General features: G+C 40.9%; 8 protein-coding genes across 8 annotated transcripts; 4 read left to right on the forward strand and 4 right to left on the reverse strand.

The window, feature by feature from the left end:
• Window positions 1-1,453: 1,453 nt before the first annotated feature.
• On the reverse strand, window positions 1,454-2,965 carry BCR41DRAFT_418928 (Tho complex subunit 7-domain-containing protein). The gene is made up of 3 exons (XM_022029690.1): window positions 2,884-2,965; window positions 2,605-2,710; window positions 1,454-2,458 (listed from the first exon to the last, which is right to left on the reverse strand). Exons 1-3 carry the CDS (start codon window positions 2,894-2,896, stop codon window positions 1,498-1,500), a joined length of 1,080 nt encoding a protein of 359 aa, XP_021885657.1. The 5' UTR covers window positions 2,897-2,965; the 3' UTR covers window positions 1,454-1,497.
• A 211-nt stretch (window positions 2,966-3,176) lies between these two features.
• BCR41DRAFT_331708 (WD40-repeat-containing domain protein) lies at window positions 3,177-5,901 on the forward strand. The gene is made up of 4 exons (XM_022021811.1): window positions 3,177-3,598; window positions 3,823-4,330; window positions 4,465-5,669; window positions 5,772-5,901. The coding sequence occupies exons 1-4, from the start codon at window positions 3,332-3,334 to the stop codon at window positions 5,850-5,852; spliced, it is 2,061 nt and encodes a 686-aa protein (XP_021885658.1). The 5' UTR covers window positions 3,177-3,331; the 3' UTR covers window positions 5,853-5,901.
• Window positions 5,902-6,130: 229 nt separating this feature from the next.
• BCR41DRAFT_418930 (cwf18 pre-mRNA splicing factor-domain-containing protein) lies at window positions 6,131-8,257 on the forward strand (the record flags this gene model as incomplete). Its single annotated transcript, XM_022029691.1, has 5 exons — window positions 6,131-6,284; window positions 6,346-6,545; window positions 7,413-7,531; window positions 7,783-7,942; window positions 8,051-8,257. 5 exons carry the CDS (start codon window positions 6,131-6,133, stop codon window positions 8,195-8,197), a joined length of 780 nt encoding a protein of 259 aa, XP_021885659.1. The 3' UTR covers window positions 8,198-8,257.
• Window positions 8,258-8,387: 130 nt separating this feature from the next.
• On the reverse strand, window positions 8,388-11,441 carry BCR41DRAFT_379867 (amidophosphoribosyltransferase). Its single transcript, XM_022027236.1, has 7 exons — window positions 11,157-11,441; window positions 10,903-11,032; window positions 10,488-10,573; window positions 10,068-10,290; window positions 9,576-9,952; window positions 9,059-9,469; window positions 8,388-8,908 (listed from the first exon to the last, which is right to left on the reverse strand). Exons 1-7 carry the CDS (start codon window positions 11,250-11,252, stop codon window positions 8,690-8,692), a joined length of 1,542 nt encoding a protein of 513 aa, XP_021885660.1. The 5' UTR covers window positions 11,253-11,441; the 3' UTR covers window positions 8,388-8,689.
• A 301-nt stretch (window positions 11,442-11,742) lies between these two features.
• On the reverse strand, window positions 11,743-14,474 carry BCR41DRAFT_346297 (chaperonin-containing T-complex theta subunit Cct8). The gene is made up of 8 exons (XM_022022853.1): window positions 14,349-14,474; window positions 14,082-14,172; window positions 13,806-13,942; window positions 13,493-13,637; window positions 13,122-13,376; window positions 12,408-13,006; window positions 12,006-12,293; window positions 11,743-11,876 (listed from the first exon to the last, which is right to left on the reverse strand). The coding sequence occupies exons 1-8, from the start codon at window positions 14,397-14,399 to the stop codon at window positions 11,808-11,810; spliced, it is 1,635 nt and encodes a 544-aa protein (XP_021885661.1). The 5' UTR covers window positions 14,400-14,474; the 3' UTR covers window positions 11,743-11,807.
• A 127-nt stretch (window positions 14,475-14,601) lies between these two features.
• On the forward strand, window positions 14,602-16,712 carry BCR41DRAFT_346298 (WD40-repeat-containing domain protein). Its single transcript, XM_022022854.1, has 7 exons — window positions 14,602-14,635; window positions 15,017-15,061; window positions 15,183-15,207; window positions 15,309-15,399; window positions 15,498-15,649; window positions 15,770-15,859; window positions 16,011-16,712. The coding sequence occupies exons 1-7, from the start codon at window positions 14,633-14,635 to the stop codon at window positions 16,541-16,543; spliced, it is 939 nt and encodes a 312-aa protein (XP_021885662.1). The 5' UTR covers window positions 14,602-14,632; the 3' UTR covers window positions 16,544-16,712.
• Window positions 16,713-17,287: 575 nt separating this feature from the next.
• Window positions 17,288-19,880, forward strand: BCR41DRAFT_346302 (concanavalin A-like lectin/glucanase domain-containing protein). The gene is made up of 2 exons (XM_022022855.1): window positions 17,288-18,438; window positions 19,531-19,880. The coding sequence occupies exons 1-2, from the start codon at window positions 17,526-17,528 to the stop codon at window positions 19,872-19,874; spliced, it is 1,257 nt and encodes a 418-aa protein (XP_021885663.1). The 5' UTR covers window positions 17,288-17,525; the 3' UTR covers window positions 19,875-19,880.
• A 709-nt stretch (window positions 19,881-20,589) lies between these two features.
• Window positions 20,590-22,626, reverse strand: BCR41DRAFT_392418 (hypothetical protein; the record flags this gene model as incomplete). The annotated part of the gene is made up of 1 exon (XM_022028450.1): window positions 20,590-22,626. One exon carries the CDS (start codon window positions 22,624-22,626, stop codon window positions 20,590-20,592), a length of 2,037 nt encoding a protein of 678 aa, XP_021885664.1.
• Between the last annotated feature and the right edge of the window lie 4,449 nt (window positions 22,627-27,075).

The raw sequence follows: 27,075 nt of genomic DNA on the forward strand, positions 1-27,075 counted from the left end.
ATGTCTTTTTATGTGATCGTAAGTTGCTCCTTGTTTATTATATCCTACAATTGTCACATCTTCTTTAAGTGGCTCGGGAGTACTGTTACTACATTTGGATAGAGAGGATGTAATTTCTACTCTTACCGCAGCACGAACGGCCGTCTCCCGAAGAAAAAAAGTTGACGCATAAATGTCGTGAGGAGCCCCATTCAAAAGCCGCTGATCATGCTCAAACCCTCCTGGATGCCTTACAAGAACGGTTTGAAAAAAAGCTCAGAGTACAAAAGCGCCATTTTGTCAACATTAGCAAGAAGATAAATACTGCCTTCCACTGGGAAACGGATTCTCGCTGGCTTTGCTAAGTACATGAGATCTAAAAATTGAAACGTTCAAGAATTCAAGAATGCCCTTATGAAGCTACTTTGCAATTACTAGTGACTGTTTCCCTGGCGACATTATTGTATCGGCAGACAGCGACATGCTAGCATATAACGATATAATGACCAGCTGGCGGCCCATGTTTAGGTATAAAGGCTATATCTATCACGTCCCGACCATGTGAGGCCACTTGGGCATCTCAAGGGAACAGTTGACCGCGCTGTGAATTGTCTCGAAAAAAACTACAATTATAACATCGCACAAATGGGGTTCACCGCCTTCGGGGATGTCAACCAAAAAACATCAAGATTTTGGGCCTTAACTTCGGTCAAGCGTGTATAATTGGTGCCGGTGCTTTGTTGCCAAGTCATGGGAGCGCCAATGGCACAGCCACACAACCCAAGTTCTATAATCTGACTATCAAGCAAAAGGCGGTGTATCGCCAATCGTTTACTCAAGATAGTGAATGGTCCAGTTGAGGCAAAAAGAAAAGAGGCCGACAAGGCTGTGGTTGCTGTAGGTCTGGGAAAGTTTTCTTCCAATACCAGGCTTTCTTCCTTACATGAGCCGCTCCAATTTTACTTCATTCAAATAGTAAGTATTTTTTTTTTTTTTTTTTTTTTTTTTTTTTTGGTTTTCTTACCTTATAGCCGATATTAATACATCGACACTTCTTCTAGGCCAAATCCCTTGGATAGTGGGAGCGAATATTATACTTTTAAGAAGCGCCCGCCCGAGCTGCGAAGAATTTGTAGGACAAGTTGATATTCACCGGCTCTATTGTTCCAAGTGCAAGGCTTTTATGCACAGGGTTGTGATGACTAGCCACAACATAGCTAACGTCGTCCGCGGTCATCTAATACACCAGCAGCGACCCCTCTACCTTGAGCTGATAGACAAGGATAGAGCATATCCATGAATGAAAGACCATTGCTCAGTGTACGCCAAACGTCAAGCACCCTTCAAGGCTGAGGAGGAATCAAGGAGCCGTAAGAAAATCCACTTATAGTTCTTAAATTAGTGAGTCTAAAAAATATGCGTATTAGCAAATACGTTTAGACTAGGTCACAGTCACGCCTATGACGTATTTAAGAGAGGTTTGTGCTGTACTTCGCCAGCTAACTCGGTTTATTATTATTACAGGAGGGTGTCTACATTCATAGATGTATCGTTATCATCAACAGGAATAGGGGTGCCTACTTCAGACCTTGGCGGTAGTGTAGGCGAAGGTTGGTAGCCTATTCTAGGTGTCCCCGCTGGTGTAATACCTAAAGAGTCTGTTGAGTGAGTACGGTGGAGACCCATCCTGAAGGAACCTTCTTCTCCCGATTGTCCTATCGTCCCATTGGTAAGTGTATTCGTCGGTCCTAAAGCAGGACTTTGTGATCCAATGCTGCTATTACTGCCCTTGCCTGATCCACCCAAGGACAATGAGTGCTGCATTTCATTCACAATAACAGATATCGTTGAGGCGGGTCTGGGTGTAGTTGTACCTCTAGTAGTGGCTCCATCACCCGCACCATTGCTGTGAGCACCATTACCACCTCCATCACCTTCTACGTCCGCTGTGACATCTAAGCTTCCTTCTTCAGCATGTGCAAAACCATCCTCCTGTTGGTCCTCCTCCTCATCATCCTCCGGATGTGTCCTCTTCAAATAAAGTCTCCTCTGTTCTTCCTGTTGATCCTCTTCGATCGAATCATGAATATTCTGAAGACATGAAAATGCATCATAGAACTGTTTCTTCCTCAACTCCATAACAAGCCCCTGTCGAACAGCTTCATCTTCTAACTCTTGGATCTCGGATTGTAGAGTAGCAATGCTCTCCTGATTAGATTGTCGACTAGGAAAGCGTGAAACCTCGGTCGCTAACTGATCATAGAGGATTTTGTTGGCACGTTCTTGCTTGGCTTCCTCAAGCTCTCTCGTCAAGACTTCGAGTTCTTTTTCTGATCGTGCAATATTTTCTTCTGTCCGTTGTTGTGATTGTTCATAACTGAGTCGTTCCCGTTCTGCCATCTCTGCTACAAGCTGTGTCTTGGAGATTGAGAGCTCAAAGTAGGTTACTTCATGCAATAAACTCTGAAGTTCCCTTTCACTGTTTTTATAAAAGAAAAAAAAAAAAAAAGGTTTTTTTTGAGATTACGATGATAATACAGAGCGAGTATGGTTGCAAAAGAACGTGTCTTTCTTTTATTTTTTTATTTTTGCTTCTTTACAATCAACATTATTACATTCTCTTACATGTCTTCATTTGTACCAACAGACAAAGCTTGACACCATTTATGAAAGCGAGTTGTTAATATCCTAAGAGGCCTCTCATTGACGTTCAATCGCGCCCTGATTATATCTTTTCCATATATCAGCCAACAGTGAAGTAGGATTGTAAAAATAATGAATAATTGTACAGATCAGCCTATTGCCATTATACCGATATTTTTATCCATGAACATGTCTCCCTTAAAGTGTATTTCGAAAGTGGAGGAAAAAATAATACACTAAAGATGGATGGACAAAACCTACCTTCGTGGTCCATGACTAAGGTTTAATGAAAGTAAATGGTATTGTCAATTAGAGGCGCTACAAGAATGCTGATCGCCTTGTGCGGAGCAAAAAAAAAAAAAAAAAAAAAAAAACTTCAGAGGTAATATGGATGGAACGTTTAAACAAGAAAAGTGCATCTGTTTCTGTTCGTTAATGGAATCACGTGCACTGTGCCAGATCAAGTCGCGAGGGAAAGTGGCTTTTGTTTATTGAGCCAATCGCTTTGCTTTTTTTTTTTTTTTTTTTTTTTTTTCCCCTCCTATAGCCCTATTGCTTGAAAACATAGTCTTGGGTAGTCAGGTCTTCTACCTTCACCTTTGACTTTGCTCTGTAAATCCTTCACCTACTCTCCAGTCCCATTCTCTTCTTCTTCTTCTTTTTTTTTTTATTCTACTGTTCAACAAAAAAGTCAATTTCATAAACAACCATGGTGAAAAAGGCCCAATCGAAGACCACCTTTGACACACTACAGAACCCAGACCAAGTGTCTGGTACTACAGTCATTGTTCATTCTTCATTCTCGCCCGAGGGTGGACATAGTTACTGCATTGTCACACCAGGTGCAGATCACTACCGTCTGCGAATCTTTGATACTACCACAGGAGCTATCAAGAACAACTATGAGCAAAAAGAAGGAGACGGCAAGTGGACTTGTATCCGCTGGGGAAACATTACTGAGACTGGATCCAATGGAGTATGTCCTCCTTTTTTTTTTTTTTTTTTATGTGTGTGTAAGAGAGTGCGTGTGCGTGTGAGAGTGCGTGTGCATGTGTGTTTGTATTCTTGCATATGCACTAAAATAATGACCATAGTTTGGTAGCTGGACTTTGATCAGGAGTTTTAATGGTGTAAAGAAGCTTGTCGTTTTGTATTCTATTTACTAATTTGGTATTGATGGGGTTCAATTGTTTTGTTTAGACTTCAAAGAAAAAGAGGAAATCATCTACTGGAGGCTCCCATAGCCCAGTCTTGGCTCTCGGTCATACAAACGGACATATTTCGATCTTCTCACTCGTACATGGTCGAGTTATCAAGGAGCTTTCTGGATCTCATACTGGCAAAGTCAATGATTTCTGTTTTTCAAAGAGTGGCAACCGTGGATTTTCAGCTGGCGAGGATGGTCTGGTGATCGAGTGGGATATTATGCAAGGCGTAGAGATGAGTAAGCTGAAGACAGAGGCCAAGTCCGTCAAGAAGATTCAGCTCAACCATGAAGAGACCATGCTGTTGACAGCAGGACATAATATGAAACTCTGGGATCTTGAGACTCGTGAGACGATCAAGGACTTTACAGGACATGCCAGTGCGATCACAAATGTTGTATTCTCTGCAAACGATAAGTTCTTGGCATCCACAGCCGAGCAGGACCGCTTCATTAATCTCTGGGATTGCACGCGCGATAACCAACAGGAGGGTAACATCACAGGTACATACAGTTTTTTTTTTCTTCTTTCTCATTGAGGAAATTTAATTCGATCTTTGGGATAGAATATTATCGAGTAACTTCATTGAAATAACCGGAGTTTTTATTATTTTTTCTTTATGCTGCCTACTTTATAGCCTTGACCCTTGACAACACCGTCTCGCATATCGATATCTCGCCCAACAATGCTGTTCTTGCCATTTCAGAAGAGGGTACAGCTGGTCTTTGGCAGAATGCACAGAGTGTAAGTGGTACCTCGAGTAGCAGCGCCAAGGCCAACAAGAAGAAGCGTTACACTACTCGTGCATGCGATTGTTCAATCAAGATCGAGTCATCTCGTGGGGACAGAGCCCTCATCCCCTTGCTTGCAGGAATCTTCACACCTCAAGGACAGATGATCCTCGCTCGTGGATCAACCATTAAGCCCGTATTCGAGAAGATTGATTTCCAGAATGAGGATGGCTCATTGAAAGAGAAGGAAATGCTTCTGACCCGTGCACCTGTCACTGGTTTCTTGTTGGACGAGGCAGCCCAGGCAGATAGTAATTTGAAAGCAACTAAGAAGGCATATGATGAGAGTGCAGTAACAGTGGTTGGTGTAACAGATTTCGCATTGCCTACGGCAGGTATGGCAAATGCTGAGGATAGTGAAGGCGAAGATGGTGGAGACAAGGACTCTACTCAGATGGAAGGACGTACCATGGAAGAGAAACTTCAGGATTTGGCAATGGACGAGTCAGCAAACAGTCTGACAGAAAAGAAATCAAAACAGTCTGCTAGCGGTAGTGCCAAGAACAAATATCCTACACCCAAAGCCAACTCTCTGCAACAGATGCTCATCCAGGCATTACATTCGAATGACTTGCAGCTCTTGGAGGCATGTCTGACCTTCAATAATGTGGAGGTGATCAGGAACACAGTTCGTCGTCTTCCTACAGCTTATGTAGTCCCATTCTTAACCCAAGTCATCCACAAGTTCCAACAAAAGCCTAATCGTGGTGAAGCGCTTTTGGAGTGGATCAAAGCAGTATTGCTGATCCACACTGCATACCTGATGACAGTCCCAGACTTGATGAAGAAATTGTCCAACTTCTACCAGACCTTGGATTCACGCGTTTCTGTGTTCCAAAAGATGTTGAACCTTCATGGTCGCTTGGATCTGGTAATGAACCAGATTGAGATGAGGCAGCAATATGTAGCTGAGGATGTGACAAATGAAGCAGCAACGGTGTATGTGGAAGACGAGGATGATGAAGAGGGAGAAGATTTGGATCTTGATATGGATGACGATGATGACGATGATGATCTTGTTGGTGAGGCAGATGCGTTTGATGAAGAGGAGGTAAGGATACTTGACTTTTTCCTTGTTTTCTGATTAGTTGTTATCTGAAGATGTCGAATGTCTAATCCTAACTAATTATTTATTTGTTTAATATCATGATAGCTTGGAGAGACAGACGAAGAAGAACTTGAATCTGAAATGTCGGATGATGACGACGATGAAGTATCCGAAGACGAAGAATAAGATAACAAGATCCAGATACATCCTTTTCTTTTTTTTTTTTTAACTGAACATCCCATTTTTAGATAGAGAAATCCATTTCCCCTTACACAAAGGTCTTCCATCTCAAACCAACCAACCATACAAAGTTTAGCCATCTTTTTTCAAATCTCATCTCGCACTTGAATTTTTCACATGTAATAACCCCCCTCATTAAACCGAGCATATATTTTTTATTTTTATATCACCATTATCATTAACATACCCAAGGGCATCATGCTCTAGTCATCATCAGAGTATTCATGTCTATCAGTTCTTTCATTGAGTTGATGTCCATGTTCAAAGTGGTGTTGATCTTGAGCGCTTCTAGCAGTGCAAGGGCACCTTCATTCCCGATTGAGTTGTACATCAAGTTCAAAGTAGTTAAAGTCGTATTAGACTTGAGCGCCTCTGACAGTTAGTTCCATAGCCCCTTCATCACCAATTCGGTTACTTCCCAAGTCCACATTGGTTAAAGTTGTGTTGATCGCGAGTGCTTGGATATTCGTGAAGCTCAAAATTTTGAGCGAGGATAGTATGAGCATGCTTTTGAAGGATAGCAAGTCTGTCGAGGGCTTGATCTTGCATTTTACTATCCTTCGCCTTGGACTAAAACTGCAGTTGAACCATCATGAGAACTGGATCTGGCCTGCCCTTGAGTTGATGAAATCTAAATGGGTAAATTTGCCCGTTCTACGATCCAAGAGGTATTTTATAGATCCGCAATACTTTGCTTTTTTTAAGCGGAAGTCGCGTATTGCTCGTATCGCAAAGGGGCCCGATCTCTTTCACACGTCTATCATTTCGCTATTATTCTGTCTAGTCAATTCAGTAGTTGCCTCTCTCTCTCTATTCTTTTTCTTTTCTTCTCTTCAGTTCTCTCTACCTCTAGTTGTCGTAGCAAAGATGGTGAGAGATCATCAACCGGGGGTAATAGCAGGCGGCGCTAGAATAATATCGCATAAATACATTACTTTATTGATAGGATACAAACATTCTGAATATACTGTATATATAACTTTCTCTCAACTGGGCTATCTCTCACCGTGGCTTCTGCAGCATCCATATCAAGTCCAAAAGCTTTCCTATCCTTTCCGTACTGTGAGATAGTTGCCTTTTCTGACACGAAAGCACTAGACTTTAAAACCAATGTCAAGTTACAAAAGTTTACTTATCACGTGATTAGAAACCACCGTGTGATGTAGTTTCAGATACAAATCTACAGATTTCTTTTTTCTTACAAGATTTCCTCCTTGGAATACCATTTATTATATTTTTTATACACATAATCTAATCTTTCTCATCATGGATGAAATAAGTCAAAAACGAAAGGAAAAGCTCGAGCAACTCAGGAAGCGGAAATTGGCATCAACGGGGAATGGCGACAGTGATGTCAGGTACAGTTTGATTTAGTTTCTAGATCAAAAGGGCCTTATTCCGTGCAACTATACATATATTACTTGAGGATAAACAGGACAGCTTTCTTTGCGAACTATATATATTTCTTGACGAGAAAAAAACTTGAAATGCATGGTCATATATAAGTATCAACAACGACAACAACAACAACAACAACAACAACAAAAATCAAAATCAAAATCAATCCCGAAAATATCCTTGGAAATTTTTAACGTTCAATTGTCGCGTTCATCCAATACCTCAGAGTACCTATTGAGGCACTCCTTCCAACTTGATCAGGATCTTCATTTGAGGAGCCCTTTTCTATATACTAATCAATCAATCAACAAACATCAACCATCAAACTGGAATATGAGTGTGCCTATGACTTACGAATGAGAAAAAAAAAAAGAAAAAAGAAAAAAGAAAAAAAGTCTAACTATTCCTTGTACTCTTTTCTCTATTTCTCTTTATTTTTTATTTGTTTGCTTCGCTGTGATCAATTGAATCATGCTAGCCTATCATTCCGTAACTACACGCCAAATAATGAAGAGTTGAAGGCACCAGACTCCAAGATCTTCACACCAGCAGATATCAACGAAACAGTAGAGAAGAAGATGGAGGGTGTTGTTGAGAAGGTCATTCAGGAAGAAGAAGAAAAGCGTGCTAAAGACGTTGTATGTATTTATATATATTTGTATTTTTGGATGTGTATGTGTGTGTGTATGTGTTTATACCTCCGAGTTGACTGACGAATCCTCTTTTTTTATTTCTTTTTCTTCCAGGATATTTTCACACTGGCACCCAAGACCCCCAATTGGGATTTGAAGCGTGATATTGAACCAAAGTTGCTCAAGCTAGAAAAAAGGACTCGGGCTGCAGTGATTGAATACATTCGGAAAGAACGACCTCACGACTTGAGCATGGCATAAAAAAAAAAAAAGTCCTTTATTTCATTAAACATTTTTTTAATGGTAATTAGGCAGCCCTGTACAATATTAGAATTTCTTTATCTCCAGAATTAAAAAAAAAAAAAAAAAAAAAAAAAGCCAAAGTGGAATAGCCATCGATATCGTTTCCTACTTTTTTCAAAAGACCATTATTATAAAGAGTCAAGATATCGATATTATACAACATATTTTTTATTTTATTTCTTTATAGTCTATGGAAAAGTGAATGGGATCGTTATCTTTAAATATGCAAAGTAATTTATGACCCATTTCAAGTCCTTAACTCAGGGTTACTTGTTTAAATAAAATAAAGAACAACAGTAAAGTGAGTGAGTGTATGTATGTGTATGTGCATAATATCTTGAACAGATGTGAAATAATTACAAAGAAAACGAGAAAACGAGAAAACGAGAAAAGGAAAGAATAACTGAGAAAAGGAGATCGATTCTCTTCATCCAATTTTTTTTTTTTTACTTACTTCAATTGCAAATTGAAGTTGTAGAGTCCAAGAGTTTCTGGGCTCTGAGTATCCTCAACCTTGTCCTTCTTTGCATCTGATCTCAAATCCTCCAAATGTTGGAGGTACGCGTCATCCACCTTGCCAGTGATATACTTGCCGTCGAACACAGATGCATCCCAGGACTTGATGCTAGGATTGAACTTTCGGCAGGATGCAATCAATCCCTCAATATTCTGGAAACAAAAAAAGAATTAAAGTACACAAGTAAGTAAATAAATAAACAACTCATCTTTCGAAACTCAATCTAGAATACATGATCTTCAATGCCGCCATTTTTTTTTTTAGCAGTGAACTGTATCCTTGTGTAGGTTACATGCACATACCTGGAAAATGACTCTGTCAACACCAAGAGCCTCAGCAATCTCGTCATCGTCCTTATCGTGGGCAATAAGCTCCTTGGGAGTAGGCATGTCAATGCCATAGACATTGGGGTATCTGATGGCGGGTGCACAGGATGCAAGATAGACCTTCTTTGCTCCAGCATCACGAGCCATCTGCACAATCTCCTTGGATGTTGTGCCACGGACGATCGAGTCATCTACAATCAACACGTTCTTGCCCGCAAACTCCAATGCCATTGCATTAAACTTCCGTCGAACCGTCTTCTTGCGCATTGCCTGACCAGGCATAATGAACGTGCGTCCAATGTACCGGTTCTTGATGAATCCTTCACGATAGGTGATATCCAACTTGTATGCTGTCTGAAGAGCAGCCACACGACTCGTATCGGGGACCTTGTAGTCATAATAAATAATAATATATATAAAAAACCTGATCCAACACCATGCCATAATAATAATTCTTTTTTTTTTTTTTTTTTTTTTTTAAATAAAAACTTACAGGAATGATCACATCGACATCGTGGTCGGGGCCAAGCTTCTTCAAGACCTGGTCCGCTAAAGCCTCACCCATGGCCAAGCGGCACTTGTAGACCGAGATCCCATCAATGATGGAATCAGGGCGAGAGAAGTAAACGTATTCAAAAATGCAAGGGGAAAAGTTGGCATCTGGAACCAACTCACGACGGCTGACAAGGCCAGCCTTGTTAACAATGACAGCCTCGCCAGGTCTGAGATCCTCGAAATCCGTAAAGCTGCATCCATCACACACAACACTCTCTGAAGCAAACATGTAATCTGTACCCTTGGGTGACTGGCGTTTAGCAAAACCAATAGGACGAATACCATGAGGATCACGGAAACCAATGATTCCGAATCCTTAAAAATAATAATAATAAAAAATAGAGAGAGATGGCGCAAGTCAGGAAACTTTGATTTTTTTTTTTTAAAAAAAAAAAAAAAAAAAAAAAAAACTACAAATGCAGTCACTTACCAGCAATCATGGCAACGCAGGCGTATCCTCCATGACAAACATCAAAGATACCTTTGATGGCAGTAAAGATATCTTCCTCATTGATACGGAACTTGCCAGTCTTTTGGAGATTGTTGGCAAAGATGTTGAGTAACAGCTCCGAGTCGGAATCGGTATTGATGTGACGATGCGCATCCTGGTCGAGAAAGGTACGAAGCTCATCCGCATTCACCAAGTTGCCGTTCTATTGGTTATTTAGTTGTCATTATCCATATGATGAGTAAGAAACCATAGGAATGATGTTTAATAAAGGAAAAAAGGAAAAGAAAAAAGATTGGTTCAGTGAACGCCATAAAATAAAGTTTTTTCTTTTTCTTTTCTTTTTTTCCCATGGCAGAAATTCACTTTATAAAAAGTCCGATGATTCATGTGGTTACATACATGAGCAAAGACGATTCCATAGGGACTGTTGACATAGAAGGGTTGGGCCTCTGACATTGATGATGATCCAGCAGTAGGATAGCGAACTAGCCACAGGAAATAATAAAATGTAAACAAAAATAAAAAAAATATTAGTCACTCTTCTCTCGTTCTCGTAACGTTGTTTGACATTCCCTTCCCCTTTTTTTAAAAAAAAATTGTGGGAAAACATGTACTGGGCGAAGGGTGAAACAACCAGTAACGAAATGATGAAGATGTCTTTGTGCGGACAGAACAACAGTATAACAGTATAACGGTATAACAACATAACAGCATAACAGCATAATAGCATAATAGCATAATAGCATAATAGCATAATAGCATAACAGTATAACAGTATAATAAACAGTAACTCAGTAAGCAAGATTAAACATACCATGACCAACACCCATGCTTCCAATAAGTTGCTCCAACTTGGGCTGATCAAAAACATCACGGACCATGCCATTGCCCTTGATCTGGTACAAACGACCCTTGTTTCCACAAGTAACAATACCAGCAGCATCCTACAATTGTGTGAAAAATATTTTTATGACAATCTCAATGTTAACAAAACAAACGAGTTTAAATAAATTACCCAACGCAAATAAGCAATAAGACAGAGTAAAAGATTTTTTTTTTTCCACTTGCCTGACCACGATGTTGCAACATGCCAAGGCCCTCATGCAATTCAGGGCTGGCCATCAGGTTGTGATCAGCAAGGAGAAGAGCAGTGATTCCGCACATTGTTGTTTCCTTCTTTTTCTTTTTTTTTTTTTTTTCAGTTGAATGAAATTGGTGGCAAGAAGAGAGGAAGGGGATTATCGCTGTCACAAGAGAAAGGACAAAAGAATAATCCAAAGGGTAAAGGGAAGGCAAGAAGAAAGAATGAGAGTGAGGGTGAGAAAGAGCGGGCGGAGAAAGGGATGAGGAACAAGTTGTGCTGAGTAATGAGCGGAAGAAGAGCAAAGAGAAAAGCTGATCAGAGACTTCTTTCAAAAGAAAAAATTTCTCCTTGCTTTATACTCTAATAACTCTACCCCGCAACTTCCTTTTTTGGATCCATTTATATAATCCTACACACATGTAACTTGATTGGATTGGACCTGCAGAAGCTTACAAGTTAAAACATTCACATCCACATTCATCATTAGCAGTTCGTACGTGTTATTCAAAACATCCTTTAGCACATAGCTTTAGTAACTTTGACAAAAAAATATATTTCAAAAAAAAAAAAGTCCTAATGGTCATGGTTTCTCAAAAATATTCTAATATAAAAAAACCCCCTCCAGTTCATCCGACTTAATCCTCATCCCAATGTTGCTGCTTCTTGGGTGCAACGGGTCCACCAGCAGCCTTGGACATGATCAGCTACAACAAGTACACAGGACAAATTATTACAACAACATTAATAAATAAAAACTTTTAAAAAAAAACCTTCTCCTGGAATTAAAATCTCTAAATGACAAAGATAAGAGAATATATAATATCAACACATACCTGATCTACACGGAGGACCGTAATCGCAGTCTCTGTTGCAAGGCGGATGGCATGTGACTTGGCTGCCAAAACATCATAGATCTTAGCGCCATGAGCATCAATAAGACCGTTGTTTTCGCTCTCAATATCAACACCCATCACACCTGAATCATCAGCATGGTGGGACGCATACAATTTGGAAATGATCTCTGTAGCATCAATGCCTGCATTCTCTGCCAGGGTACGAGGAACAACCTCAAAAGCTTCAGCAAACTTCTTGATCGAATGCTGGTTCAAACCAGGGGTTTTCTATTTCATCCAGAAAATATATATATATTCCAGGGTTAGAAATCTCTTCTTGATCAGCCAAGTACAACGTGTTGAAAGCATTTTTTTTTTTTTTTTCCTCAATCAAGTACACACCTCTCCGACAGCCAGCAAACGCTTGAGCAACTCCATCTCCGATGCACCAGCTCCAGGAACAAGGCGAGGATCCTTCACAAGAGCCTTGATCACATTTACACCATCATCCAAAGCACGCTCAACATCATCCAAGTGATTCTGGGTGGCACCACGGATAACAATGGTGGCAGTCTTTGTGATTTCCTCCTCCTGTCTGAATACCGTCACACGATCTCCACCAATCTCAACACTCTCAACGATATCGCAGTATCCCATCTCTTCCGCCATTGGTGCACCTACTCGAGCCAATGCAGTGGCACCAGTAACACGGCACAATCTTCTCAGGTCAAATTTGGACAGGACTTTAACCACCATAATGCCGAATCTGTTGAGGTAATGAAGAGCAAGATCACCAACAGTGTTACCGGTAACAACCACCTTGACGCCAGCGTCAGCAATTGACTTCAACATGTTCTCCATCTGCTTTTCTTCGCCCTTTGTGAAATCAAGCATCTCATTGGCATTGTGAATCAAAACAGTTCCCTTAGTCTCAGTTTGTGCAATGTCCAGAGGGCATGTGAAAATAGCGATCTTGGCCTTCTTTGCATTTGTAATAACACCTAGAACATTATGAGAATTCAATTTTTTTTTTTTTTAAGAATTTGTGTTGATAATAAATAGTTTGACATATACACAGTGTCAACAATATCGAAACTAGATTTTTTTTTCTTTTACCTTCAGGGGAACGACCAAAGACCATTCCTTTGACGACTCGGCTCTCATAAAGACTGCTACCCATGATCTTGACGATGCGAATGCTATCGACGTTAAAGTTGGCAGCCTCCTTTGGCATGACAGCAAGAGCAGCATCGCAAACAAGCTCTGTCAGCATATCCTCGTTTCCGTACTGCTTGGAAGCAATGGCAGTGTGAACAGCTTTAATGAGATCCTCCTTGGAGTGCAACTTCTTGACCTCGTCAACCGATAATTCTGATGATAACGAGATGATAACGAGATGAACACAAGGAAAAAGATCAGGTTAATCATAATCATTTAAATGCTTGAAATAGAAAACATAAAGGCTTTTTGAGTTGGACATGACAAACCTTCGAGGATCTCCAAAGCTTTATGTAAAGCAACTTCATATCCTTGGACAATATCACTGGGATGAAGACCCATACGAAGCAAGCTTTCAGCCTTCTGCAAGAGCTCTCCTGCAATAATGCTAACCAAGTTGGAATTATCACCCATCTAATTCATTGAATTGAAATATACATTGAAAGAAAAAGAAAAGAAAAAGAAAAGAGTACTGCGAGTTTGAGCGAATTTCATCCAAGGCACTCTGGATATTTGTTTGAAAGAAAAAGAAAATAAAGAGTTCTAAAAATATCAGTCACTATAAAACTTATAAAGCTCTACCTCAGCTTCTTGTTGCTGTGAGGCCATGACCAGGAGTTTGGCTGCAGGGTGGACGACTTCAAGCTCACGGACAATAGTGGCAGCATCATTAGTTACAAACAACTTTTCCATGTGGTTGATAATGATCTTGTTGCGACCTGCGTCATTAAAAGGAAAATATATAAACTGGTGAATTAACAGATCTACTTTGATCCACTGTGTCGTTTTTCCCTTGCGGATATTAAGCGTCAATGTAGTCGTGCCAGACTTTTTTTTTTGTGTCGCTTTGATTCATACCATTAGGACCAAAGGAAGTACGCGTGATTTCGGACAAATCGTGGACAGCTGCAATGTTACGAAGGACAGCTTCATCAACACCTTGCAGGTGCTATTAAAGAGACGCGATACATGAAATGTGGTTGTGAGATGGTCATCATTGTCATATTTGTCAATTATGGTGCCGCAGGTAAAAACTGAAAAGTCATAGTAGATCAGATTTGATAGCTGGGAGCGTGTCGTTTCATAACGAAGTAGATCTGTGGATGAGTGGAACACTATTGATACCTTGTAGCCATCCTTGAGCATTTGAGTTCCCTTGGGGATTCTGAGAGCCATGATGTCAAGAAGAGTGTTGAGTAGATGGCGATGGAGGCAAGGGAATTTGAGAGTAGAAAAAAAGGAAAAAGTAATTTAATCGTCTTTGCTTGAATCCCTCGTACACATCTGTCTAATGCTTCCTCAAGCTTCTTTATGTGCACGTGATTAGATCAGTTAGAAGAACCCAACTGGCCCTTTCATCAGAAACTTTTCATTTCCTATTTTTTTCAACTCCATAATCGCCAGTAACCATGGTAAGATTACAGGACCTGGAGAAAAAGAAAGAATAGTCTAAGGACTAAATCAGAGGCTACATCCTTAATACTATTTGCTTGAACTATATACGTTAACATCTCATTCTCTCGTACTGAAGGTCTCGACAGATGATTTTAAGGAAAAAGGGAAAAAGTTAAAGAGCAATTGACATGGATAGTTGGATAGTTTATATATACCCATCGTTCATATCAAGGATTTTCTCAAACGGAATGAAGACGCTCTGGCTAGCTGTAGTTGGGGAATGCTTTGAAAGAATATCTTTAGATGGCAACCTCGGTCACTCTTTCTCACTTCAGGTCGCGTAAATATAATGACTAAACGCCAGATCAATTTTGTGATATGTATCATGTATAAACTAGGCTGCCGCACAAAACACGCTGGAAACCCAGCATGAAGATATGATTGTAAGAATAAAGACTAGGCTTTCTTTTTATGTTTGCTTTGTATGATCTTGGCTCTCCAAATACCGGCAACTAAATATTACTATATCTGTTTATAATTTGGCAATAACAATTTGACCCTTAGCATGATGCTCAATACGATTACTATGGTATGCTTGAATATTTCGTAGCATAGTATTTTATTCAGTTTGCTATGATGTGTAGGTACGATGACTAAACACAATGCTTATGGACGTATGATATCTATTAGGCAAGCGCTTGGCTACTTGCTCTTCAGATCGCTCTATCCGCATCTTTGATGTTGATGGTGAAAACCATCGCTTGGTAGACACACTAAGAGGGTATGCTAACTAAGGAGTCAGAAATCATGAAGCATGGCATCGAATTTACATTATACATACCGGGATCCCTATTCTAATTTTCATTCTCTTATTTGTAGACATGAAGGGCCAGTTTGGCAAATCTCATGGGCACATCCTAAATTTGGATGTATTCTTGCCTCTTGTTCTTATGATGGCAAGGTCTTTGTTTGGAGAGAACAGAACGGCCAATGGTCACGCATTAAGGAGCACACTTCCCATACTGCTTCAGGTATGGCAAGACCAATGTATTGAGTTAATATTATCATTATCATTTTAAAAGCACTCATCAAGTAGGTGATTAACATTATATGCGGTGCACATGTTATTCAATTTGGATATGGATTAATAGTGAACTCTGTTGCTTGGGCTCCCCATGAGCTTGGACCAATCCTGGCCTGTGCTTCATCGGATGGCCGTGTATCAATCCTGTCTTTCAAAGGTAAGCCGATAAGTAAGGATTCAGGAGCAATTGTCCATGTCTATTTATACCATCTGGAACTTTTACTAGTTTTACTAATACCTTTCTTTGTATATTTTCTCTTGAATGCAATAATAATAATAATAATAATAATAATAATAATAATAAAAAGATGACGGATCATGGGACACCGATATGCTGGACGCACATGCAATTGGATGCAACTCTGTAGGCTGGGCGCCTTCAACTGTACCAGGATCGTTGACATCGCAAGGACCCAATAATGGGAAAGCGCCAGTAGCAAAGCGCTTCTGCTCAGGAGGCTGCGACAACTTGGTCAAGATCTGGGTATATAGGGAGGATGCCAAGACTTGGAAGGAAGAAGAAATCTTGGAAGGACACACGGACTGGGTCCGTGATGTTGCCTGGGCACCCAGTATTGGTGTGCCTAAGAGCTACCTCGCCAGCTGTTCACAGGACAAGACTGTGCTCATCTGGACACAAGATACCCCGACATCACCTTGGCAGAAAAAGGCCCTCCGCAATGAGAAGTTTGCAGATGTGGTTTGGCGTGTGAGCTGGTCACTGAGCGGGAATATCCTTGCGGTTTCATGTGGCGATAACAAGGTTACGCTATGGAAAGAAAACTTGAGTGGCGAATGGGAGTGTGTTTCTGAAATGGAGGAGAAGAACCTCGGTAACTGAACAACGGTTAGCAAGGCTAGTCTAGAATAGAGTGAAACAGCTGTGGTGTTCCTGTACCTGACAGCCAATATGGAATTCGATGTCGTATATAAAACCTCATGGCTTATTGTATTGCACAAATGCTATTTTTACATGTAATAAAGACAAGATGGATAGAACGGTTAGGAAGGAAAGAAAGGGTCACACGTGGCCCTGTTTCTTTCCAAGGGCTTTTCCAGGTTAAAAAAAAAGAAATGAATGATTTCAAATAGCAGAGCAAGTAAAAATAGGATTGGGTTGTAAGTTTGTAACTGTAAAAGTGATAAAAGTGTGTGTATCAGGCGTAAGGATGGATTCATATCATGTGCCCCAACGACATTATAATAAAACATTCCATGGGTCAATAAATATATATATGACGCAGGAATGTGGCGTAAGATGTATTCAAGTTAGTTACCAGGGAATAAAATTAATTATTTATCGTTTTTGTCAATGACAACTTTATTTACATTTATTTGTTTATTCATTTTTATTTTAGCTGCTACTAGTTCTTTAGTCATTGACGTCTTTTTCTTTTTTTCTGTAATGAATATGTATTTATTTGGTCGGAGGTTGATGATGTCTTTGTTGGTGCCTACAATTGTTATTGTTGCCGTTGTTGTTAAGGAACATCCTTCTTTCGACACGCACAGGTCTGTATGTTTCCATGCTTGAACCAAACTATATAAAACACATCATCTTTAAATGTATTCGACAATCAATCAACTCTGAGTCTTTTCTTTGACGACCTTCTTCTTTCTTCCCCTTCTTTTCTTTTTATCTTCGTTCTCTTCATTTACATCTATTCTTATTAGCTCATTTGCTATCCTCCGGATTTTTCAACTGCAACGTTCTTCGCTTCGTCTTTTATAAACTACTACCTCTCCTTTTACCTTCTACCTTACCAACGATTACCCTCATAATCATCTTTCACATATATCCCATTAATAAGATCAGCATCACGATGCGCTCCTTGTCCGCTCTTACTATCTTGCTGCTATCGGCTGCTATCGCTACAGCACAGCAGGCCCATGGCCAACCTGAAGCCCTCATCAATCCCGATATGACCTCCCAGCGTCCCAAGCTTGCCTTGGCCACCTCACCAACTGGATGCAAAAATTCACCCTTTGGTGGCAATTGCCCTTCAGACGCGCCTTGCTGCAGCGGTGCAGGCTACTGTGGATCAGATCCTTCATTTTGTGCAGAGGCCTGTCAGGCATCTGGATCATACGCCCCTGACTCCTGCTGGCCTTTACCCATGGCCGTGAATTTGCACGACGAGTTTGCAAATAAATCAAGAATGGTCTCTATCTTGGACTTTAATGGCTTCCCAGACACAGCAGACTGGGTGATCGACCGAACCCCTGGCACACAAGCTCATGCAGTCATCACAGACGATCAAAAGTTGGTGCTGAAACTCAACCGAATCGAAAAACATCCAGAGACTGGTGGTGGAATTGGTGCCACCGTCCATGCCTCACGTTGGATGAAGTACGGCACAATTGAGGCCCGTATCAAGACTGCTTCCAATCAACCTGGCCCTGTCTCGTCCTTCATCTTGATCTCATCTACTTCTGGAGATGAAGTTGACTTTGAGGTTGTAGGGAAGGATCCAACTGACGTACAGACTAATTTTTATTACAAGGTTCAACCCGGTCATGAGGTGAACTATGGTAATGCGAAGCATATCGACGTCGGAGTCGATACTTCACTTGACTACCATACCTACAAGCTGGAATGGACTGAAACCGAGATGAAGTGGTACTTTGACGATGTTCTCAAGCGCACAACAGCTGCTGTCGAGGCTGTCGGACAGTATCCTGATACCCCAATGCGAGCTGCCTTTGGTCTTTGGGATGGAGGCTATGGCAATGAAGGTAAAGTGATAGTTGTATTCCCCTCCCTCAGAATCCTGTTTTTTCTGTTCGAGTGGTGATGGTTCATTGGGGATGTTGATTTTCGGAGGAGGGTCTGCACAGCATTAGGTCTTTGGAATCTTTTATTATTTCCGATCGTTTGTCCTGAAGACTATATAGAGACCTGGGTATTACAGATATGGAACATTCAATGACGAATGGGTTGGGCCGGATGTTCGCTTTTTAGACCGTTTGAGTCGTTTGTTAGAGACACAGCAAAAGTAAACCCCTCGAAGAGAGCGTTTTGACCCACTAACAGGAACATATTTAAACTCATTTGGAGAGGAAGGAACAATCCTTTACGCCAGTTTGTCTTTGGTTTGCTTTTTTCTTTCTTTTTTAATTGGGGGTGACTTCCATTGTTTCGGCAATCCTCATTTCATTTTCTTAAACTAGAAATTTTTTTTATATCCACGACCCAAATCTGTCCAGCAACATTACTGTTATTGCCTGGAAGCGAGGGAGGCCCACTCGTCCATGACACGTATTTGGATTGTGCACAAACAATATTATTATACATACCTCTGAAATTCGCCAAAGTTTCCTCCATGGGCCTTTGTTCTTTCACGAGAACATTTTCAGGGTTGTCCAAAAAAAAAAAGAAAAAATCTATTTTTGAAGCATATTTATTTTATTTCCGCGTGTCTTACTACTGTAATTGGACAAAGAACAGAAGCGAGTTTATCCAATAATTGTGCTTGTCCAAGGGGCCACGCGCCATTTCCTATGGCTTGTGTTTGTGCGTGGGCGTAGGATACATACAAATTTCCTGCGCTTTCTTTATTCCGCATCTCTTTATACACCTGGAATATCTTGAGCAACATGGGAACATGGAGAGTCTACCGAGAGAGAAAAATGTTGTTTTCAGGAACGACTTTACCTCCATCGTTACTTCTACTCGTCTCATACAATACATTTTTTTTTTATTCATTTCAAAATTTTATTTCCGTACTCTGCTCCGATGCCCTCTTGTTTCTCATCTGAACAAGTCAAAACCCTTCTAACTCAGTTGTCTCAATTTTTTTTGTTTTGATATGTTTTCAACTGATATAGGTACTGCGGAATGGGCTGGAAAGAACACATCTTATGAACCTAATGATCAACGCGAATACCAGATGTGGATCGACTGGGTCAAGATCACACCCTTGTACCCCGATAATTCAACGGAGCCATGGCCTGGCGCAAAGTACTTGGAGCAGATGAAGACTGGTAATAATGGCGACAGTGGTTCAAATGGAGGCATCGGAAATGGTGGCGGCCAAAAGGATGGTGATAATAATGGACATATTAGACCAGATGATCACTCTTTTGACAGTGCCTCAAGCTTCATTTCTCCCGTTGGCAAAACTATCCTGCTGGTTGCATTCACTACACTGGCCGCAACCCTCCTTGCATAAAACAATTTTTTTTTTTCTATTTTCTTTCTTTTTTTCTTTTTTTTTTTTTTTTTTAGAAAAAGTATTTCTTCATATTATACCTTTTGACGACTTTGTCATCCTAGTAATTTAAAGTTTTTAATGTAATAAGATTTTTAGCAAAATAAAAAATAAAATAAAAATTCTAGCAGTTCCTGGATTGTCGTTTATTATGGAACAATGTTTCTTCGCTGAATGGTTTATACACATTCATTTGTTATATATATATTCAACTCCAAGCTGAATGCTATGCACATGGATGGAGTCTTTGAGTTACCATCCAACTACCTATACAAAAATAGTCATGGCATGCAGTTTACAGTAGTTTTGTATTTTCATAACGGTCCAGTCCATTGGTTGCAAAAAAAAAAAAAAAAAAAAACAAAAAAAAAACATGTATATATAATATGAAATCGATTTAGGTAGTTTCATTTTATTTTTATTTATTTTATTTTTCCGGCGGGAAATGCAGATACAACAATAAAAAGTGACATTAATTAACTTTACGCGATACTCTACGCCACCAAAATATGGCGTGTGGCTATGTCTGTTTAGCAAACAGACCAATAGCATTTTGGAAAGAGAAGTTTATTCCTCAGGCATAGTTTTTCAAAAATGTTTAACATGCTTGTGCCAAAGTAAGGGCTACTTGATTAGAACACTGCTGGATACTTTTTTTTTTTTTTTTTTTTTTCTTTCAATATCCATGCACAAAAATATTCGCAGATCGTAGAATTTTTGTTATCCTTCTATCGGTTTCTTCATCCTGGCAGTTAAAGTTCCCCGCAATATCACGCAGTTGTTTCCAATGTCGAACTATCCAATAGGCTTCCTCTTCAGCCATATACTGTCGAGTCGAAAAAAACCGTACTCTCCTCAACCGTTTACACGTTGCCATTTTGAAAAGACCCGCACTTAACCGAAGATCGATTGCAGGCCGACCATTTTCCTCATAGCACATCTCCATATTTGCATCATCCTCATCATCAAAATCCGGATCCATGTCCAGTACTTCCAAATTATGTAACCGTGATAGCTGTTCAAAGGCCTTTCCTTGGATCTCATTCATCTCTGCATCTCCTACAATGATGGAGACCATTGATGACCGTCTTGCAAATATGCTCACACCGTTGATCAACTCACTATGACTACTACCTCCTGTTCCTCCTCCTCCTCCTCCTCCTCCGCCTCCTCCTCCTTCTCCTCCTCCTTCCTCTATACCTTCCATGAACCTATCTTCTGATACATCTAGTAGTTGCCTTGCGTCAAAAAAGACACATAGTTCTGTGAGCAACCTACAGACCCATGGTTGGCCTTTGGCAATATCCTGAATATATATCCGATCTGCATAAAGTTTCCTCAGTTGTGGACAAGACTCCATAATGGTTTGTATCCAGGCGCTTGTGATATAGGGCATACAATCCTTGACGTCCAAAACTTCAAGGCTCTGGAAATGACCATATTGTTGGAAGGCGTCAAATGAGAGTGGACCATACCTTGCACGAGGTACTTTCCAATGACGACATGGAAAAGGCATTGTCCTTAGAATCAAAGCCACTGTTGCATCCGAAAAATCAAAGCCTTCATACGCAAGACCACAAAGGCGGGGCCACGTCCTGGTTTTTATGGTTGTAGTTGTAGATGAAGATATGGCTGTGGCTGTGGCTGTGGCTGTGGCTGCAACCGTCTCCCCATTAATTGTTTTCGTTGTCGTGAGCAATCGGATAAGTTTGTTCGAAGCTTTTTCGCCGCCGTTCTTAATACTTTCATCATCGCTCTGTGGTGCGGTATTAGTGGCAAGGAGAAGGTACTCCAGATTAGGACATTGTTCCGCAAAAAGGATTCGGTTACTATCCCAGGTAAGAGTATCTTCACTTGTAATCCGCAACGTTCTGAGTTTTGGAAATAAAAAGGTATTATCTTTTCTGTGGTTGCTGCTGCTGCTTTTGTTGTTTTGTCTCATCTCTCTATCAATGCTGTAGCCTCCGCCTCCACAATCAGGATTATGACAATGGTAAAACTCATCATGATCATCATCCTCTTCGTCATCATCATCGAATCGGCCATGGTTCAGAATATAGGACATGTCTCTTATAGAAACATTGTCCAAAATTAAGGTCTCAATATTTCTAAAAGTTCGCCAAAAATATTTTTCGGTCCTTTTGGAAAGATGAGAACCCCAGACGGTGGACACACGCAGTTCCTTGAGATGTTTATGTTTGGAAAGAGCCTCCCAGTGGACGAAAGCATGTGAGACAGAGACTCGACGGATATTTGGAGTGGATCTTACTTGAAGTGTGGCAGCTTTTGATGTCCGTGGGTTTGTTGCTGCTGCTGTAATGTGTGCTGATGAGAATGATGATAGTGAGTACAAGGGATTATTGTTATAAAGGAAATCACCCATGATGTTGCTTGATTCCCGCGGTACACCATGGATGCGAAGGGTCTCAATATTGGGGAAGACTAGTTCTGCTAAACGTGGATCCATTATGCCGAGGATCGTGAGGGAATGGATAAGGTGTCTATGGCGCTGGATAGATTGGATACTCTGGAATTGCTCAGCGATCAATCGTGCGTTGATGGTACATTCTTTCCAAACTGCTGATATGAAGGAAGCATGCCAGGCTCGGCAAACTCGAATACATTGAAGGAAATCTTCTTTTGTGAGATAGTTGCCGACAAGTGATCTGAATTCTGGAAGGTCAAGTGGATTGCTGACGATGCTACCAGACATTACTTCTATTTTTGTGCTTGTGTTGGTTGTGTTGGTTGTGTTGGTTGTATGTGTTAGGGATGAATAGAGAATGAGTGAATGAGCGAATCGGTAAAGTAAAAATGAAGTGAAATCTAATTTCAGGTGAGGATAGGAAAGCGACTGATCAAAATGAGAATGGGAGGAGTGAGGAATGAGATTCGCTAAACTAAGTGAATGTCTTTAATGGGCCAGGAACACACTCCACACAGCACACAGGGCACAGGGCAACAAAGCGACTATGCACCCTTATTTCCGTGCAGACAAAACATGTTATAGTCTAGCACAGTTTGTGTTCAGATCCAAGTTCATGAATAATTAAAAATAAACGGCTCACAAATCTACACAATTGCAGATCGAAGATTTTTTTTTGTTTTCGCAAGATTTTTTTTTAGTACTACAAATATAATCTTTACCATACAGGTCGTGTGTATGATTATGATACACGACCATGCACATGTATAAGTGGGATGTTTAGTGTACATAAACATAGAGAGATAAATGCTTGTAGTCCCCGCTTTTTCAAGTGCCTCCGTCCTTATCTCAGTTTTGATCAATGCCGTAAGCATCTAAGCCTAATTGTGTAACGAAAAAAAAATGGAATAAACCTTTGCATCTAGTGTGCTTTGTCCCTAATTTGAGCATTTCTTTGCTTTCATAATTTGCAGACACTTCCCTTTTACCATCTCCTCTCTCTCCTGAAGAAAAAGACTGATGGGATGGATTGTGTGGTTTTTTGTTTTTCATTCTTTTTTTTTTTTTTTTTGCTGTCAATGCCACAATGATTGTATGATATTGTAATGTTGCATAAATCATCTATTCCATCTATTCATATTATTTCCCGGCCTTCCCGTCCCTTGCTCTCTTGGTGTTCTTAGTGTGAAAGTAAAAGAAATTAAGTTCTCTTTCCTGCATGGTCCCGAAACGGGCCATTGCAAACAATCCAACAATCCAGCGATTCAGTCCTTTTTACATGCGCAAAAAATACATCAGGGCCTTTGTTTGCCTAAAATATATCCTTATTTTTTATTTTGCTTTTTTCCTTACATCTCTCTTTCTTTCCCCTTTCATTCCCCCTCCTTCCTCTCTTTCCCTCTTATCTCCTCACTCACCCAACTCTCACGTTCTCACGTTCTCACATTCTCACATTCTCGCATTCAGGCGCCCAAACATCTCCATAACACACGCCCTGCTCCCTCACTTCGATTTTGATTTGTCATTCTTAAACCTCTTCTGATCCAACAAAACTTTTTTCATTGATTTTTTTTACTGCATGTTTCTGATTAATCATTGGGCATAACGAGACAATCGCTGTATGTCTACAAATCTACAAGTACTTCAATACGCTTCTACCAATTTTTATCCAACAAGCCCCTCCTAGAACAATATTCATCCTCATTTTGACTGACCACTTCACCAATTTTGTCTTTTCTAAACATTTAATAGCAAAAAACAGTATGGACTGGTTACGTGGCGTCTCTCGAGAGTTGCTTGAGCCTCAAAGTGCTCTCAAAGTGGCTATGATGCATCTAGAGAATGCTCGCAAGGCGATCGGTGCTCCCGAGTTAGAGGTTGCCCTATGCTTAGATGCATATAACGCTCTCTTGCGAATTCGAACTTCTGACAGAAAGACCTTGGTTTCGGCTTCGTCATCATCTTCTGGTCGTCCTGATCAAGAGGAATTGCGCAAGAACATCGCTCTTACCATCAAAGAAATTGCTTCCAAACTTCATACACTCGGTCGCCATGAACATTCTCGGAATGTCAAAAAGTACGGCAGAAAATGGGGCCCAGTCCCATCGGAAGAGCCAATGTTCTCTAATAGAGATTCATCGTGCTCATCACATAACAATGAACCCACCTATCCACCTTCACCCACCATTCCAGCAACTCCCTTTCCCTCTGCCACTCCATTTTCTACCATTTCCCCAGCCACTACATTGGTCACCAACAGATCGTTCCCATCCAGCTTCAACAGCATCAGCAAGCCTATGATCAAAGAGACGCCTTCTGCACAGCTGTCTACCATCCAAAGCCCCTTACCCAAATATTCAGACATTTTCACCATGGATGTAGCCATTTCCATGAAGATAAGTTCCTTACCGAAGGCTGATGAGCACCTCACCGACATACATCAGCTTGTCCATTGTCTCAGTCTACTACCATCTTCACCTCTCAAAAGGGGACATCATCTCAGCCCTGAAGAAGAGGAGTGGTCCTTAGCCATTTCTAAAAATCAAGAAGAACAAGAGAGACTACAAAACCTGGCATCGGATGTACTTGAAATGTTTATGAAGGATAAAACCAAAGCAGAAGCAAGCGTTACTGAGGTTGTATCTTTAGCACCAGTCCTTAAAAAAGAACTGTTCAGGACACTTCTCATGGAACTGATCAATGGAATCGACAGCAATGTCATGCTTCATACTAATCTACTCGACGGATTGGCTCAGCTGATACAAGGCGCTCCTCCTGGACATATTGATCCAGACGATCTTGTCAAAATATTGAATGTCCTTAACAAACGCCTTCACCAGACCCACAATCAATCGAGTGATTTCATTTATCGGCTCTCTGTTGCTGTCTCACGCGTTTTAGACGCCATGGCCAACAGTCATGTCAAGGAACTAGATCGTGTACATCTTCATGAGCCGCTCAAAGCATACATGGATCAACTAAAAAGAAGTAAAGATATATATCAGGTATATCACGCAGCACATGCTTTCCAAGCACTACTGTATATCCCTGATAATGAAACAAAGGCCCAAGCAACCTTACGGCGCACCACAACAGTCATTCGAGGACTATTTGGGATGGTGAGCGCAGTCAAGAGCATGAATGTCAATGATTTCATAGACCAGCTAGGAAATATCCAAGATGGACTCCCATCGATAGAGTTGCTGCTTGACCTTAGCTTGTCTGTGTACAATAGCATGACTTCTTCAGCTGAGCATAGTACATCGTTCATGGAATCTCTAAGAGTGGGCTTCAACTTTTCTCGCAAGGCAACATGGTATCCAGCTTTGCGTGGAGCCGATGTACTACTCCAAACAGGAGAGCTCTTCCAGTTCAAGGCCCTTGTACATAATGCGCCATGCCGACACGATCCAGCATTCCAATGGGGCCTTTGTCAGCGCTTGGGACAGATCGCAGCTGACACAAAATGGGACATGGATACTCGTCGAGATGCCATAGTGTTTCTGGGCGAAATTTACAAGAATGACCACCACTGGAAGGACTACATCCCCACCAAACAATGGATTGTTACCATCCTCCATAAACTGTCTGCTTTATCAGACAATAACCTACTAGGTTAGTACGGATGGCTATGCTTTTTTTTCTTAATATCAATGATGTCTCTGAAGTAAGCAAAAAATGTTTCTTATAACGAACTTTACTCTTGATGCAATGCATCTTTTGTAGGTACAAACCACTTATTAGATGAGCTCGCTATGAATGGCAATGAATCGAAGCAGCAACTCTTCAGAGATGCCCTTCAATCACCGGTATCGTATCCTCTCGTTAACACGCCAGCACCCATCGCCTCTCCTTCTTTACTTGATCGCGTCCAGAACAAGCCTGATGTCGAGAAGCGTCTGCGCCAGCTTATGAATCAACGGTTGGAGGCCACAACTAGCGGTGGTGAATTTTATATCCCACAATATGGCAAATCGAGCCTCCAGGCGCGCGATGACGACAAGTTCATATTGATGGACAAAACCAAAGAGTTCCTGGATAATGATCAAAAAGTCCTTCTCGTCCAGGGTGATTCCGGTGCTGGAAAATCTAAATTCAATCAGACGTTGGAGCACGACTTGTGGAAGGCATACAGGAAGAAAGATGGAAAGATCCCATTGTACATCAACCTCCCGGCTATCGAGCACCCAGACCGGGACCTAGTATCTAAACAATTGCGCAAGTATGACTTTGAGGACGCAGAAATCAGGGAGCTAAAAAAGAGTCGAAAGTTCATACTAATCTGCGATGGCTACGACGAGAGCGGTCAGAGCAATAACTTGTATGTCACCAACCGACTGAACCAGCCTGGAGAGTGGAAAGTCCAGATGGTGATCAGCTGCCGCAGTGAGTACCTAGGGGCAGACTATCGAGATCGCTTTCAGCCTGCGGACCGCAACTGCCGAATCCAAACGCCTTCATTTGTCGAAGCTGTTATTGTCCCATTCTCCATTGAACAGATCGATGATTTCATCAAAAACTATGTGGTTAATGCAAAGGAAACAAGGTGGCAATTTGAAGATTACCATAGAGCATTCAAATTAATCCCTAGTCTTCTGGAACTTGTCAAGAATCCATTTTTATTAATCCTGGCGTTAGAGGTTTTACCAAGGATGATGGAGCCTCATAATATTGTGCTTAACGCAGAGATCAAACGTATCTCGCTTTACGATCAGTTTATTGAAATGTGGCTGGAGC

This window comes from Lobosporangium transversale (assembly GCF_002105155.1).
Source record: "Lobosporangium transversale strain NRRL 3116 chromosome Unknown BCR41scaffold_3, whole genome shotgun sequence".
Lineage (NCBI taxonomy): Eukaryota > Fungi > Mortierellomycota > Mortierellomycetes > Mortierellales > Mortierellaceae > Lobosporangium > Lobosporangium transversale.